At 33.0% G+C, this 18,052-nt stretch overlaps 1 protein-coding gene across 3 annotated transcripts in view; it reads right to left on the reverse strand.

Moving 5' to 3' along the window:
- Nucleotides 1–15,908: 15,908 nt before the first annotated feature.
- The window catches only part of LOC138701068 (tripartite motif-containing protein 3-like), a 236,645-nt gene continuing 234,501 nt past the window's right edge, over nt 15,909–18,052 (reverse strand). For 2 of the 3 annotated variants that reach the window (XM_069827622.1, XM_069827621.1), the window contains exon 11: nt 16,213–16,598. In XM_069827622.1, the coding sequence (XP_069683723.1) occupies nt 16,360–16,598 (239 nt within the window). In that variant the 3' untranslated portion in view covers nt 16,213–16,359. Of the gene's footprint in view, nt 16,599–18,052 lie in introns of all 3 variants that reach the window. The other variant, XM_069827620.1, reaches the window with a different exon arrangement.

An 18,052-nucleotide genomic window follows, 5' to 3' on the forward strand; every position in this document is an offset into this window, starting at 1 on the left:
CTGTTGTACAAAAATAACATATGAAAAACGTTTATAATGTTACTACACTCGTCAAAATTATGAAAATTGCTTTGCTCGTTCCCTAAACATTGACTTGTGCCATAAAGTATAACGTTATAAACTTGTTTCATAGTATAGTATTATATTTTGGTATAGTATATGAAATGCCATGTCACTTTATTGTGTCAGGCACAAAATACGGCAAAAGATTATCCAGATGTGCTATATCCACATCCAAGTTCTTAAGTACTCGACAAAATAGTAAATTAAAAATGCCAATACTTGTATAAAATCCTTACTTAAAACTAATGATGACATAATAATATACAAGGTGGTTATTCATTTCCATAATCTAGTAATATTAGCCTGAAAACTGCCATAGCAACAAAGAAAATAATAGCAAGAACAATGAAAATAATTACTCGTATATTGAAAAATTCTGGAGTATGATTCTGCGCATTATATACACAAGATAAATTCTTATTTTTTCATAAACGTAGTATATTGCTTACAAGGGTTTTGTTTAAATTTTTAAGACAGTAAAAAGTCCACTGAAAAAAGCAACTTCAGTCACATGTTACTCCATCATAAAGATTGTATAGATTAAGGAAGAAACATTTATTATTGATTAAAAGTCTGAGGGTGACCAGATTTTGGACAACTGCATTATGGTGAATCTGTTATGTGAACTTACTTAACTTTTGATAATTTGTAACAAAGTTCTGGAACATATCTTTTTATGAGAACAACAATTTACATTCTTTATGCTAATTTCATGATTATATACCAAGAAAAATGAAATGCCATTAATACCTTAAGTCTTCTAATAATCAATTGTTTGTAATTGTGCTAACACATTATTTCAAAATAGATCTTCATTTATTTTAAATAAAACTACAACAAAATACGACTTCTGTGTTGTATTACTTTGTTATGATCTACTTCATAAGTATTTTTTATGAAATGGAAGATATTTTTTCATAAATATTATAAGTATATACATATAGTTTTCAATTAAAATATATACTTTCGTGAAATTGAACTATGTACTGAACATTTACACTAATTTAAGGGACATTATGTCATTAATGAAGAGGAGACGGAAGTTTCATTTCAGATTTTCTTTACAATTTTTTTAAACTTTTTAAGGAGCAAGCTTATTACACAGTAACAGTAAAATTGAGTTCTTTTAAAGTCATATATTCCGAATCTGCTTTCCTAGCGTCTGTTTCAAGCTACAACAATGACTCTCTAGTCCTATAGAATTGTTACACGATGTTACATAGAAGCTGTTTTATATATATGCAAAAACAATTCGCTTAATCACGTAGTAAAACATTTTACAAAATTAAACAACTTCCCAACATCATTAGTTGCAAATTGTACATTTACAAAAATTCAATATTAATCCAATACTTTTTCATTCACAATTCAAATTCTTACATTTTAAATTATATTCCTTAATAAGAAGACTATTAACATAACTTTACGGATATAAAAATGTTATATTAAATGAAGGGATCCATGCAAAAACCGTTTCTGATTCTTCTTGTAATTTTTAGGATATAAGAAACAACAACAATAATAATAATAATAATAATAATAATAATAATAATAATAATAATAATAATAATAATAATAATAATAATAACATAAATAAATGGCTACTGAGACTCTTAAGTTCCTGATGTTATTTGTTGTAGATATTATAAGTATCAAAGTGAAAAATATGAAACCTTATATTTATAAATAATTACTGTAATTTAAAGTGGTGCATTACTGGTATCACTTGTGAGGTTCAGACCTATCTTAGGATAGTTGACTAAACAAACAACTTAAAATTTGTTAAATATTTTTACACAACTGTTTCTTGCACTGAAAAAATTCAAATAATCTTTCTAATTTAATAATACAAGGAGTGACAGAACCATTTCATCCGTTTATAGACTGATATTCCTGTCTTATTAGGTTATTTAGAGTGTACAAAAGACTAATTTCAAAAATCGATCAAGTCTCGTTTTGAAATTTTATGAGAAAATGGAGAAGTGTTACAGATATCATAAGTAAATCAAAATTAGAAGTAGGAGTTTTAGAAATTTTTCAAGTAAAGTATATTTTTTTTGTCCAATGGCAGAGCACTAACTTGTTATTCACCCTGACTCTACGAGTGGGCTCACAGATGTTGCTAGCATGGATCACTTAGTTCGTCAGAGACTATTCAGAGTGCACCACAGGCAGTGGATTCACATCACATTCGTAATGAATGATGACGATGGAGAATTGTTGGAATGTTATAGGAGAACTGGAGTATCTGGAGAAAACCCTGTGTTGCCTAGATGCCCTAGATCACGGGATTGTCCAACACAAGTTAGAAATTAAGGGTAGAGCGGGATTTGAACCAAGGCCCAGCGCCCTAGTGCTGAGCCACAATGGCAGTTTTAAAGTAAATACAGTAAAACCTCGATAAGATGCACCCGCTTATTACGCAATCCCGTGTAATACGCTTTTTTTGTCCGGTCCCTGTACATTTCATATTAGGGGAGACTGTTGTACCTTTAGCATAGTGTACCTTTGAACATTTTTTGTTTTTTAATTTTTGCTGCTATCTAGAGGATTCAAACTGAAGTAGATTGTAGAGAAAGCCGCTAAGTAGCTCTGGTCATAGTTTCAGTATGATTTACTGCAAAGTGTGAGTCCGTGGACAAAAGAAGTTTTTTTAGTAAACATTTCGTTTATTGATATATATTTTCTAACACAAAACCGATTTGTATTTCTCATTATGAATCAAGTACAGTGTGTTCCCTGTCATCTGGTGTGTAATAACATATTTTAATTTCCACGATTTATTCGAATCTCTAGTTTTGAGAGCCATATTTGTTTAAAAGTGCACACTCTTGTAACCTTTGAACACAAAACATCTTGTACCATGGAACATGTTGCAAAGTACACGATACTATCGGTTTTTGTTTTATTTTAAGATTATGTCATGAAGTATGTCTGGAATTAAGAGGTCCCCAATTGATCCAGATGCCTTGAAGAAAGCTGTTGAAGCAGTTATTCCTCCTCCAGGAAATAAAATCTCAATCAGAGAAGCCTGCACTGGTTTATGATTGCAAATACATTTTAAATATGATTGTCAGTTTTTACAGTTATATTTCCACATATATTTCATGTGTTCCGAGGTACCAGAGGATATGTTTCAAGGTACATGAACCTGTTGTACCTTTGAACACATTACATATCCCTTCATTTTATTTTTTCCGTACTTAATATACCTGTAAAACAGGAAAATACATACAGGAAGTTGTAAAGAAATCTTCAACGATTATTTCAAGCATTTTTTAATTTAAAAAATTTCATTTCCCAAAATTTAAAAAAATAAAATATGAAAAGTGTTTAAAGGTACAACAGTCTCCCTTAACGCCTTTATAAAATACCCCGTTTGTTGCGCTCAAGTCCTGCATAATACGCTATTTTTGTGGAATATTTTCGATGTATTTTTCAGCAATGTAACAGCAATGAAACATTTTGGCCATTGAATTCACTGGCACCATTAACCTGAAAAGTATTGGTATTGGACCCTATACCTGTGCAATTAATCCTTCATGCTGTGCAATACACTCTCTTATTGGACCCTTTACCTGCGTGCTTAAAGCCTACATAGTTACAATACTCCACCCTCTTGCTAACTCTGTTTCTCAAATATTTCTCACTCGGCCGTAATAAAATTCTGGAAATTTTTGCCGGTCAGTTTGTTGTTCTTTAGTGTATTGAAGTGTCTGTGAGTGTGATTACAATGAGTGTTAAACGAAAAGTGCTTTCTGTATCGGGAAAATTGGAAATCTTACGAAAATACGATGAAAACAGTACTCTTAATCAGAAACAACTCTCTGATTCATTAGGAATCCCATCATTGACGTTAAGGGCAGTAATAAAAAATTGCGACTCAATCATTGCAGCAGCGATGTCGGAAGGATGTAAGCGCAGGAAAGTGAATGTGGTAAACATGAGGACTTGGAGAATACACACACAGCAAGCAACTATAAATTACCTTTTTCGAAAGAATTAAGTACACTACATATTGTAAATGTCTTTGACGTACAGTACAGTAATTACATAATGGAGTAATACTGTATTACCTTTCATGAATCATGTATTTCAGTACAGAAAAATGTTAATAAATACTGTATATAAGTCAAAATTAGTATACCCGCCTAATACGCGGTCCCAGTTAATACGCGGTTTACACGCGGTCCCTTGAACAGCATCGTATCAGGGTTTTACTGTATTGTATCTTGAAAATTGTTATAAACTTTGAGATGAATGATTTTTGCACTACACTTAAACACAAGTAACTCTTTCCACACAATAAAATGAACTGACACTATATGGCCATTAAATTTTCTTGTAAGGACTGACGTACTTATCTCAGTAGTATTCAATAGTGTTTAAAACCATTCAAAGGAAACTTAAAGAAAAAGAAAAAGGCGAAATAAAGGTAACCAGCTTTTGCATCGAACCCTACAATTATGAAAATTATTTCTTTTAAAAGTGCTGAACTGAAAGTACTGGTACAGATATTATATCAATATCCTGAAAATCTGAAACAGAAATTGTTACTATTCACTGTCTATGAATCCGTAAAGATTAGCAGATTTGTGTATCTGATGGTGTCAATGGCATTACTTCAATACACACTCAGTGGAAACAGACACTTTACTTACAGAAGTATAAAGTATATGTAAGACTCAAAAGAAAATATTGCAAAGTGTAAACATTATGGACGGACATGATAATATACATCAAATATAAATTTCAAATAAAGCACTATGGGAAAAAAGAAAGAAAAGAAACAATGAAATATTTAAGTGACTCGTAGTATGCTATATTTGGTAAGGATAAAAGAAATCTTGGGTAAAACTAAAAATACATAAAGAAAACAGGAATGGGTGAAAACAAAATGAGAACTTAATGCAAGAAATTAAATTAAATCTACAAACAATATAATAATTGCAACATGGGGGGAAAAAAGTATAGGATAGAAAGGGAAAGAGATATGTCATGCAAAAATGCAGTTTTTTTAAGAGGCACTGGAAAATATAGAATAGACGGGAAATTTCAATAAAAATTGTTTCAGACATCAGATTGATGATGATGCCATGAAAATATATATGTAACATTTTATTATTCAACACGTCAAGACAATATTTGAAGTATCTATTCTTGAAATTAAAGTCACTTGTTTAGAAATTGCTATCTCTTCAATCTCCGTAACATGCTGAAGCAGAGAGAATTCTTACAGCATATTATTTGAGTTTCAGTGGAATGTTGATTTAAGAGTATTTGACTTGACACTTTCTGGTAGAGTGGAAATTCGATTTTGGTTATTATTAAGTTATCAAAACTACGATAGGGGAATTATTTAAACCCATGTTATAGTGACACTTCTTATTTTTAGTTTATAACTTTTAACAGAACCATGTATTACAAGAAATATCATCTCTCAATATTATCATATGATTTAATGTAATAAAATAATTATTAAATCCATTGCATTTCTTATGGAAATTTTAACAGAAAAGCTTAATAAATAACAGTTCTTACTTTTAGTTTATAACTTTCAACAAAACCATGTATTACAAGAAATATCATCTCTCAATATTATCATATGATGTAATGTAATGAAATAATTATTAAATCCATTGCATTTCTTGTGGAAATTTTAACAGAAAAGCTTAATAAATGTTTTAAAATTCAATAAAGACCAATCTCATGTTTCAATGGCAAATACAGGTACCCCATTTTCTTATGCTTGGCTTCTCATATGCATTAAACTGTTAATATGCTATTAAGATCTGTAGTCACGAGTTCATGGACTAGTTTATGTCATGTTTATTCTGATTGTTCTGGATCGTTTTTCATGTAGGTAGTTCTTAATCTTTACACTGGGATGTCATAATAAGAAAGAAGAAAGTTATTGTCAACAGTATACCTAATAAAAATTATATCAGCGTCATTTTAAAAAAAGATAAGGATTGTGATTACTGGTGTATAAAAAGCTGAAAAATATTTTTTAATAGTATGTACTGTTTTATTTTAATTACATAAATTGTAGCACACACTATTCCTTATTCACGAGTCACCACAGGGAAAAATATATTTGTCCATTTTAATTTTCCCTGATTAATCACGTTTCATTTTTATTTTCAATCATATACTAAAAGAGCATTAATAGCACTTCTCCAAGATATATCTTAAACTCATCCTGAATCTGTGTTATGTTTAAAATAATTACCGCAAGAAGTCGAATTTTCCTTCTTCTCTGGTTTGTATCTAGTTACAGCCTGTAATAATTTTGCAATTTATTAATTTTGTAATTACCAGTAGCTAAAAGAAGGGAAATAACATTGATGTCGAGTAAGTGTTACAAAAAAATCCCAAGCAATGCTTCAGTTGGCAGACCATCTGCAAATAACATTCATGTCGAGTGTTACAAAAATATTCCAAGCAATCCTTCAGTTGGCAGACCTTCCGCTTATGTAACCAGAAAACCCTATCCTTAAAGGAAAGAGTGAAGGCGAATGCATGGTGCTTCAAAACGAGGTCATCTCGAATAAGGTACTGGTAGCACTCACAGAAGAGTCCCTGGTCCTCCTGGATGGGGGTTAGTCAAATGGTTGACGACCCTTCACTGTAAAACAGCACTGTCTCGAAACCTATTGAGAAGTCTCGGAATGGGAATCACAAACAACGAACCAAGCAACAGAAAACAGACTATACTTTCGATACATGGAATGCAAGAATCCTCAACAAAGTTGGAACAATAATAATACTGGAGGAAAAAAAGTGGGTAGGCAAACCAAGGCACAGATGGATTGATACCATGAAGGAGGATGCTAGGAAGATATGAATAGTAAGGATCTGGAAAAAGATGGCACAAGATAGGTACATTTGGACTTGAGATAACAGTCAATGCAAGGTGTGAGTGTAGAGAATAAATTGTGGGCCATTTAATATTGATGTCACAAAATGCAACGCAGAAACTCTGTTAATAAGGCAAGCAATAATGGGAGGCAATAATTGGCTGGTTGAAAATCACAAATCAGTAAATGTTAATTTAAAACAATTTATGAAATTTGTCAGGTGTATCAATCTGAGACAGCAGCAGTAAGAAATAACACGAATTTTAAGTGCAATGTATTGCTTACGTAATGTAGCATGCTTCAAACAAAATTGATCAGTTAAATAGTGCAAATCAAATTGGGAAAAGAACATCTGTTATAATGAAATGTTAAACAATAAAAAAAAATATTTTAAAAACTATTTTACACATTGTATTTTATTACGGAAATTTTACAATTAATGTCAATATATTGCACAAAATAGAGAACATGAAAAACGCATTCAAAGTTTACAGCTCAATGACTCAATACTTTTGTCTCACTTTAAAATTAATGAATGTCATATTCTAATTCGTACATAACTACTACCCAAAACGGACTCAACTTTCAACATATTACTTATTCTCTGTATTAGAGGTGTAAAACTTATATCCAATTATACTTCACATTGAAGTTTTTCAATAAACTTTTGTTTCAAGAGAAAGAAAGTTTGACATGAGAAGTGGAGTGGGCTTTAAAGCATCTCTAGGAGTTATGAGAAAGACAAAAATATCTTTTCTTCAACTACAGGGTAGCGCATGAAATGATCTACCATTTGTCTTTGTTATATTTTAACAGTGATATGAAACATCGCATTCAGTGACCCAATAACAGTTGCAGTGGTCTTTGGAAAAATGAATGAATAAACAAAGTGTAATTCACAAAACTGTTGCTAGGAGACAGTATTTACAACAAGGCTGACCATCAAGGTGCGAATTAAGATTTCTGATGAGGGGGGGGGGGGAGATAGAATCCTAGATAGAAAATACCACACACAACATTATTATTATCCTCATTCGACATGGCTCAATGCTTGGTCACACTGAGTTGCTTGTTTGCATCTTGACCATAATAATAATTATATCCACGAGTAGGTTTAAGATAAGATGTGTAACTCCTAAGTTACTGATTGTTGACAGCTTGCCGGTGATGATAATACATCAATATTTTTTTCTTTGCTTAATTTATACTGTACTTTATAAAGTATACTCGAATTAAAACAATTATATTTTGTGAAGGGAATAGAAGTTATCCCTGGCAGCGATGTTAATATGAATTTATGAGAGGGGGATAACTTTTCAACAGGGAGGAAAATCTCCCCATTCCCCCGTTAATTCGCACCCTGCTGACCATGGTTACAGTCTGATGTTGTCCATATCTTACATGGATAGCAAAACCGCCTTCTTAAGGGGAGGTACAGCTTACAACAGTAAAATTTTGGAAATATTCAACATTTTTTTCTTCCATTACTGTATCTTGTACAATAATGAAAATTGGTATGTGTAAAATACTTCTGCTAAATGAAAAAAATATTTTTACGATTTTTTTCAAAATTCAAAATGTTGGCCAGTTCATTGTGCAGTGATGAAGCGTTTCCCTCATAACTCACAAACTTGTTAACTTTTTCATGTTCTCTCTCGTCTATTTTATTGCTGAAATTCATGTTTACAATATCATGCTCTTTAAATTACATTCCTTAATACGTAATATTTTCTTTATTTTGTGATATAAGAAAATACTGACATTTGATCATTTTTAAATGAATTTATTATTTATCAGACAATCTATCAAAGGTAGAGAAGTGATCTTGCATCATATTGTAGATATGACATGCATAAATACACACAAAAAATTTCATCACAGAATGTTGAATAGTTTTTAGTTATGTGGGAAACGCTTTATCACTGCAGAGTGAACTGAAAAAAAAAAAAAAATTAATTAATTAAAAAAAAAAAATAAATTGTAAAAATATATATATATATATATATATATATATATATATATATATTTTCATATAGCAAAAGGACAATGTTTTACATATACTAATTTTCATTATTATACAATGGAGGAAAAAAAATGTTGAATATTTCCAAAAAATTTTACTGCTGTAAGCTGTACCTAACTCTTTAAGTCAGGGAACTCAGTCCATTGCTACATCTTGTAGTTCATCACTTTAAATTTATTGCATCAATTATTATTCTTCTTTAGCGTTAAAGTTTAGTTATTTTAATTGTGACAATATAATTCTGTGTTAAGTTTACTAAAAGTGTATGAATGTAGTCAAAAGCAGCTGCATATTAGAAGATATACATAGTTTTAGTTTTTTAATTCATTAAATTTTGTTGCTAAAGTTTCTGACGAAAGGAAGGATGTTTAGGAGCTAGCCTCAACTCACGATCTTGAAAATTTATCTTTATGTTCGAGATATTTTTGAACAAGAAAATTATAAAACATGTACTTCACTTTCCATTTTAAACAACGGCATAAATCCAGTATGAACTATATTGATGATAATTTGTCAAATTTAAAATCTGAAGCATTACCAAAAAGAAAATATCCAAGACTAATTAATTCCATCCAGTCCTTCCCATTATTTCATTTCCCCGTTTCACAGAAAATAGTCTGCATTGGATCATTGGTTCTGACTTAAGATCATTCTGGAATTATTCTGATATTCTGACAGAACTAAATTTCATTTCTAAGGGTAAAAAGAGGTGGAATCTGATGGTGGGTTGATAAGCTACAATGATGATTCAGAATGTTAAATTTTCACGTGGGTGAGAAATGACTGGTAAATTTTTTCTTGAAGTTCTTTTTTCAAGTACTTTATTTCCCTTCCAAAGGAAGCCTTACTTGGATCACTTTTAAAAATCTGTAGCACTTAGTAATTGACGGGTTTTGAGTTGGCGAATCTCAGGTTCAGTGACCAACATAGTAATCACTTGACTACTGACAAGGGAAGGGTTTCGGCTCGAACAGGAATTTCGTATCCATAATTTGTATACAGGCCCATCTTTACATCTCTGTAAAGCTCCCAAAAGCATTCGTTTGTGTAATGTGTGGTTTGTCTGTTAGAGCACTGTACAAGTTGAGGGATGGGGAGAGCACTGCACAAATTAAGGGGATGGGACACCTTACCCATAAGCCTAGCCTAGCCTAGAAGCTAGTGCGAGTGGTAAAATGTCTAAACCCCATTTAAGAACATTTTTCTCCAACGTTCTGTCTGAAAATATTGCAGCTAATCAAAAGTAAACATTGTTGTGTGAGTCATTAAATGCGCACAAGGACGCAACCTTAATAAATGAATCATTCCAAGGCTAGGACATGGAATGTATGATCATTCCACCTAAAAAAACTAAATATATCCAGCCTCTGAATATCTATTTCCTTAGACAATACAAAATATATGCTCGGAGGATAACACATTACATAAGGACTCTTGCTGAGAATCCAGAACTTAACTTGGGAAATCGAGTGTTTATAATGAAAATGCACTCTGTTATTCATAACCAGTTGTCTGCTCCAGTATACCGTCCTATGTTTCAGTATTCCTGGCAGCCAGCTGGTTACGTGAATCGTGAACAAGTCTCGGACTTCAAAAATGTAATTCAGGTGGTATTTGATTGTTCAGCACTGGAGTGTGGTTCAGAAGATTGTTCAGGTGTTGCTTCTGCGTGTTGTGCTTATTGCCCTGCTCCATGCTGTTTCATGCATTTTATAGAGAATCCTCATGTAGGCTACATTTTTAAAGAAGTGTATTGGCCAATACCAACCAAAAGAGAGTTACACAAATGAATGCTTTTACGGTCTTCATCACCATTGTGAGGTAAGCGTCTGTACAAATTTTTAACCAAAAATTCCTATTCGAGCCGAAACCCTTCCCTTGTTAGTACTTCAGTTTTTAAATATTGTCTTGCTTAAAATTTTTATATATTTAAACACGTTTTCAGTATATCTGTACTTGGTACATTAATTTGGCTTGAGAAATATGGCAACACAGTAGTATCGATTACTTAATTTAAAGATTTAAAAGAATGGGAATGCAAAACAACAAAAGTAACACAGTAAAGTGAAGGGGAAGAAACAGCACAGTTGTAGAAATACATAAATATGTTGCAATTGGTAGGGAATTGTCAAAAATTAACTGAACTGATATGAAATAAATTAACAGTTCTTCTTTTCCTGTACAAGTCATAATACAGTGTTATTTAGGCACAAAATTAATAACTGGGTACACAAAAAACGTCCAACCCAATGAAATATGACTAATTGGAAATTATAGTATATAAATAATTACAGTCGATAACATGATGTCTTCATTTTTCATTTTTTAAAAAAATCTGAAAAAAAAAAACTTAATTAATAATAAATAATGTAAATCTGTATGCATTGATATTGCCAATTTCAGTATAGGGACATTGAACTCTCACATCCTAACTTCCCTTCTTGGTTGTGTGCTTCGATTTAAAAAAAAACGACAATGTGGAAATTCCTCAATTGATATCTTCGTTAAAAGATACAGTGAGTAAAATCACTGATCACATGAATGTCTCTGTGGCTTTCGTGTAATTAGTGAATAACAACAATAATACATCACATATTCATTTTGTATGAGGTTTCGCCCACCTCATTGAATACTACACGGCTATTATGAAATAGCCAATATGTATTATTACTATTTAATACGAGGAAAATTCGTACAGGCACCGGGAATCGAACCCAGGACCCCTCAGCTCTGCGCGCTGAGCGCTCTTTCCAACTGAGCTATGCCGGGACACGATCCACGGCGCTGGCCGAACCCCTAGTAATGCTTTTACGGCCTTACTACCTGCATTTGAGACGATACAAGTCATATATGCAGAAGCACATATTTAAATGACTCTGTGGCCATATTCAACATCAGTTCATGACAACTGCTAACAGTTAATACATCACATATTCATTTTGTATGAGGTCTCGCCCACCTCACTGAATACTACACGGCCGGCGCCGTGGATCATGTCCTGGGATAGCTCAGTTGGAAAGAGCGCTCAGCGCGCAGAGCTGAGAGGTCCTGAGTTCGATTCCCGGTGCCGGTACGAATTTTTCTCGTATTAAATAGTAATAACAACAATAATAATAACCGGACACACGTACCAAGAAAAAGAAGGATGGATCCTGACCTTTCAATTGCAGATTTGAAACTTCTGCCTAAATGCAAATAAAATTCACACTTGCACACTCACAAACTCTCGTTGCTACCGCATCTAGTACAAGCCTCTACTCCCACAAGAGTAATGGCTAATGTAAGTATCATTTAATGATGTCAGTTCACATCTATGGTAAAGTCTTACACACGAAGGGGTGGAGAAATTCTTGATGATTTCTGAGTGCAGCATGTGTCGAACCCATGGTCATGAATTCGAATCCTACCTAGCCATGAATGTATATCCTCTGCCAATGTGGCGTCCTGTGTTTTCTTTGGTGGGAGCCAGCATTGTGTTAACACAAGGCACAAGAATCCTGCCATGTGTTTGTAAAATACTGAGTCGGAAAAGAGGGCCTTTTCCTTGTCTAAAAGAAACTGGATAAGATAAAACCCAAACGTCGATATAACAAGTCGATGCCTCCTAAAGCCAAACCTTATGATGTATGGGGGGAAGGGGCAGGTATCGCAAGAATTGCATTGTCGCATAAGATATATGTGGAGGGAGAAAACAAATTTGAAACTTCGTATTTTTTCGACGAAATTTTATTGTTTCCATAACTAATATTTTTTAATTCCGATTTAATTACAATTTACAGCAAATAATATTTTGTTACTCTTCCTTTCATGTTATATATCTATTTATGTACTCTTCTCACTGTTTGTTTGTTTATCTGTATATTTGTTTACTTGTTTCTATGAATATTGCATGTTGCCATTATCACTTTGGCTAAAGATAAACTCTACAGCCCTGCATTAAATAAATAAAAAAATAAAAAAATTAATAAAATATTTTGAAAATGACTGTTTTACAGCTTGAAATTTCGTAACGTTGCTTTTTTTTAATTTGTTAATGTCTTCATAATCTTTGGAACTATAGATACTGCATGTGTTGAACCCAGCATTTATTTATTTTATTTTTATTTTATAGAGTTATTTTACGACACTGTATCAACATCTAGGTTATTTAGCATCAGAATGATATGAAGGTGATAATTCCGGTGAAATGAGTCCGGGGTCCAACACCGAAAGTTACCCAGCATTTGCTCGTATTGGGTTGAGGGAAAACCCCGGAAAAAACCTCAATCAGATAACTTGCCCCGACCGGGATTCGAACCCGGGCCACCTGGTTTTGCAGCCAGACGTGCTGACCGTTACTCCACAGGTGTGGACCCCAGCATTTATTTAGTACATGTTGCCTGTGTGGTGCACAACGCATGTCTTCAATAAACGGATTTTTGTTGCATTTTTTGTTCCATATCTTAAAGATTTGCCCTATGGCTGTTGCATAATATGTTTTCACAACTGTTACAGTAGAATCCAGGACGTTTAAACAATAGTATAGACATCAAACACAGTGGGTAGTGGAGAATCTAGGAGCATTACAGTAGAGTCACGTTTTAAATCAGCCAGTTCATTCAGGGGAAATTTCATTATATTAATTACGAATGTTTACTCGGTTATTTAACAATGCTATATTAACTACTAGATTATTTAGCGCCAATGAAATTGATGTTAGCAAAATGAAGCTGAGGATTCATCATGTGATTATTTGACTTTTGCCGTACAGTTAGGGTAAACCTCGGAAAAACTCAACCAGGTAATCAGCCCAAGCAGGAATGAAATCCACGTCCTAGCACAGCCCTGGATCAGTAGGAAAGTGCGTCTACTGTCTAAGCTATGTCAATGGCTTCAGACGGAAGTACACTGAGAAGAACTGATAGAAATCAATTAATATTTGAGGAAAAAAATTCGCTCCGGCGCCAGGGATCGAACCCGGGACCTTGGTTCTATGTACCAAGCGCTCTAACCACTGAGCTACGCCGAATTCAATCCACAGCACCGGACCGAACCCCTCTCCTTCATTGTTTCCCTTTGTGGCCTGACTCCAAGTTAGGCATACATGTTGACGTATATCACTGGTGATTATAAATGCTGGCGAAGCTCGATTCAATATTTCTACATGGCCTTCTCTACATGTAGAACCAAGGACCCAGGTTCGATCCCTGGCGCCGGAGCGAATTTTTCTCCTCAAATATTAATTGTCAATATCACAGATATTATTCTGTAGGACGAATTAATAAATCGATAATGATAGAAATCAGCTGATCTTAAGTTATTTGTTACTAGGCCGTAAGTTCGCCAGGTGGATTTGAGTCTGGGTTAGGTATGACAGCAGCAAGAAGTACGACAGAAAGAGTAAGCAAATGCAGTTAACAGAATATACGAATATACCACCTGGACTCAATGTATATATTTAACAAATCATTCATAATTTTATCATATTCCATACTGCTATAAAATGTTATATACAAAAGTTAATGGAACAAACAAGTCATATTATGCCAGTGTTCTAGAATAACAACTTTTCAGGTAAATAGAGTGAGAAGTACCACTGACGATCATCTAGAAGAAATTTTGCAGATTTTGAATACCATTAAACACTTAAATCATATTTTTGCTGAATTCCATTTCTGAAAGGGGAGTAGTATTTGTAAAGTGAAATGAATTTACTACCCCACCCCCAATGATAAGGAAAGCATGATAACTAACAGAGTTTAATTTTGACATAGCTGGTATCACCGCTAACATATTCCCATTTCTTCTCGTAATACAGATGTAAAGCTACGGTTTGTTTATGGCGATCGTCAAATGCATATCACCGGCGATTATAAATGCTGGCGAAACTTGATTCAATATTTCTACATGGCCTTCTCTAAATATTGATTATTGAACATGTATGCGGCGATGTGCGTTCTGAATTTGCTTCAGAAGCAATCTCCAGCGATCTGCACCGCATCCAACAATCTACGTTGGCGATCATTGCTATGAAGAAACCATGCACATTTATTTTAACTGCTAGCAACTCCAGGCAACAATCATCAGTAATGTGCGCCTGGTGATAGTCACCATAAACAAACCGCAGCTTAAGAGTTTAATGAACTCAGGTCTGTCTCCCTAGGTGAACTACCTCTCACCTTCCTCTCCGGCTACAATGTTGCAAGCTGATCACACCACTCATTGGCTTGAAATTAGTGGTTTTTAAATTAAATTTACACAAAAACCGTCCACGCTACTGAAATATGCCAGAAGGATAAATGATTTTTATTAGATTTTCTTTTGATGTAAACAAATAATTATCGAATAAGAGAGTGTTAAACATTTCGGAAAAAAAAAAAAAAAAAAAAAAAAAACATTTTTTTTTTCCTGAGAAAACTATGAACTTTCCTCCAATACGGTATTACATTTTTTTGTTATATACAACATGAGTTACTTGCTCTGAAAATCTACAGGGTTATTTCACTTCCTCCTTGTATATCAGCAATGACTATTACATCTTATAAGTCTAAGTACAATAGCTATCACATTGTCTTACATTATCTACCTATTTAATATCTATAGTCTATCCAAAATAAGAACCACCCTTAATATAAACACTGACCGAAATACTCAGGGTGGAAGAAAAAAACAAAAACGAGTTCTTTACTTTAAATTGTTTCTTGAGTATACGAATTATTTCACAATTTATAGCAAAGACCCTTAATTACTGACAAACAAAAGTTTTTTTAAAGAAACGCATAACAAATATATGGCAAATAATATTATGTTTGTCGAATAAATTGACAATTGTAAAAATGTACACTTAAATAGCTAACATATGTATTTTAATATGTGCCATCAATACTTTTTAAAATTTGGATGTCGTATTCTACATCCCTACATTTCTCTTTTGTGATCTTTCCTGTCTAATTTCAATTTTGTTTTCCCTCTGTGTGATCCCATTATTGGGAAAGCTGAAAGAGTGTCTTTCTAAATAAATATAAATGCGAAAAATACATTTAAAATAAAAAAAACCTGCATCACAACAACAGGTTGGAGTAGGGTTACTCAAACTCGTGAGTGGAGTAATACACATATTATGTTAAGAGTGGGTCTTATTTTGAATGGACTATAACAATTCATTTTAATTCCATACTATTTCCTTAAACTTGTAAATGCTGCAATTTTCAGACACCTTCAAGAATTTCTGCCACATCCTGTATCGTATCAGGGAGATACATGAGAATGTACATCTCACTTGGTAATACAGCAGACTTAAGCATAATATAACTGACATGAACAATGCAAATCCCGTGCCTACGTTTCACTCAGAGGGAATCACAGGTAAGGTTGTGATGCCTAGCCTGTACAGTGAAGCACACAGAAGTAAATGGATGAGGATGTCTTCACCCTCTACCAGTATCTATATTTCTTGACACAATCGTTTCCTAGATCGACAACGATAATATGGTGGTCACTTGTGATGGCCATACCGCTAGGCCGTTTGAGTCGAGAGTCATGTGAGTCAATTGTCGAAATAAGAGTGCCTCCAGTAAACCTTAGGACTTGAATATAGTTACGATTCTTCTCAGAGCGCGTTGCGACGATTCGATCATCTCCATCCACCACGACACCTCCATATCTTCCTCGACCTGGAGGGCAAAATATGGACATATGTAAGTAAAAAATAAAATTGACAGGGGATTTAAAAAAATTCCAATGACATTTATACTTAAATTTAAGTAATAAAATACAATATGTACTTCCTTTAATACACCTAAAAATTAAACATAAATACTGGATAAATAGAGCAACAGGAAAGATTGATGTACACTTCACAGAAAACTCAACTGCTCAGTCTACCATGTAACGCCAAGATGAGAAGGCCACGTCATCTGAAAACCTCCACCGTACATCTTTCGTATTAACCTTTAAAGCCCCTTTAAGGCTTTAATCACTTAACTTCTCTTCAAAATTTTAAGACATCTTTGATTAATTTTTTCAGACATAATGCCTCTCGCCACGTCGAATAGACCGAGATTTTCTTTTACATCCACTTCATACAGTCTTCCAATACATTGAACGTCATAAAGAACAAGCCGAGTCTTCAGTTTTATATATAATAATTTTAAAATAATTTTAAATGTTTTAATTTCATAATTCAGGCACATTGTATGCCTCTCAATATATTGTATTATAATCATGTTCATTGGAAGGCTTTCTATCTGTATGTCAATTTAATTTTAAGACTATGTATGCCATTTAACCATTTCATGTAAAGTATGCATGGTCAGACTATTTAAAAGTGTTTTATAAATGTGTTTAAATAATATTTTCACCTAGTTCAAATGTTTATTTGTTAGAAAACTATCACCTGAAGATGACTTGAAAGTAAGTCGAAAATATTCGTGACGTATATTAACACTGTATCTTGATGTAACAGAATCCATTTCTGCCATCATAACATGATAAGTGATTGACAAAATAAAAACTAATTTATATGATATTATTTCACAAACTTATCTGAACTCAACATGACTTTTAAATTTAAATTGATGTACACTTGTTTATTGTAGAGTTAAAAAAAAATTAAAAAAGTAATATGTAAATAAGCTTTAAGGCCTTTTTTGTTTTAAATAAATGCGCTTGGTTGAAACTTGCACTAAAACTAGATGTAAGTGCAAGTTAAAGCCAACATAAATTGAAATAGATGTAGGATGGAAAATGAGGTATTAAATGTATATTTATTGCGTATAATTGCTATTCGTGTACCTATATGTTACTTGTAATTTATTAAGTTTATGTACTTTTTGTGAACCATTATTAATAAATATCCAAATGTACTTCCTTTAATACTATAGGCAGTGTATTTCATTTGATATTCATATATATATATATATATATATATATATATATATATATATATATATATATACACAACTCATGTACCCAATATTTCCATGATTATTGTATGGAAAACCTCCGAATGAATGAAAAAAGGGGGAACTAGAGAAGGAACAATTAAAAACCACGCCACTGCGCATCCTTCAAAGGAGGGTATTTGAGATTTTGAGGAAGAAACTATGTGAGCTGCAAATCTTTTGAC

This window comes from Periplaneta americana, chromosome 6, assembly GCF_040183065.1.
Source record: "Periplaneta americana isolate PAMFEO1 chromosome 6, P.americana_PAMFEO1_priV1, whole genome shotgun sequence".
Classification (NCBI taxonomy): Eukaryota; Metazoa; Arthropoda; class Insecta; order Blattodea; family Blattidae; genus Periplaneta; species Periplaneta americana.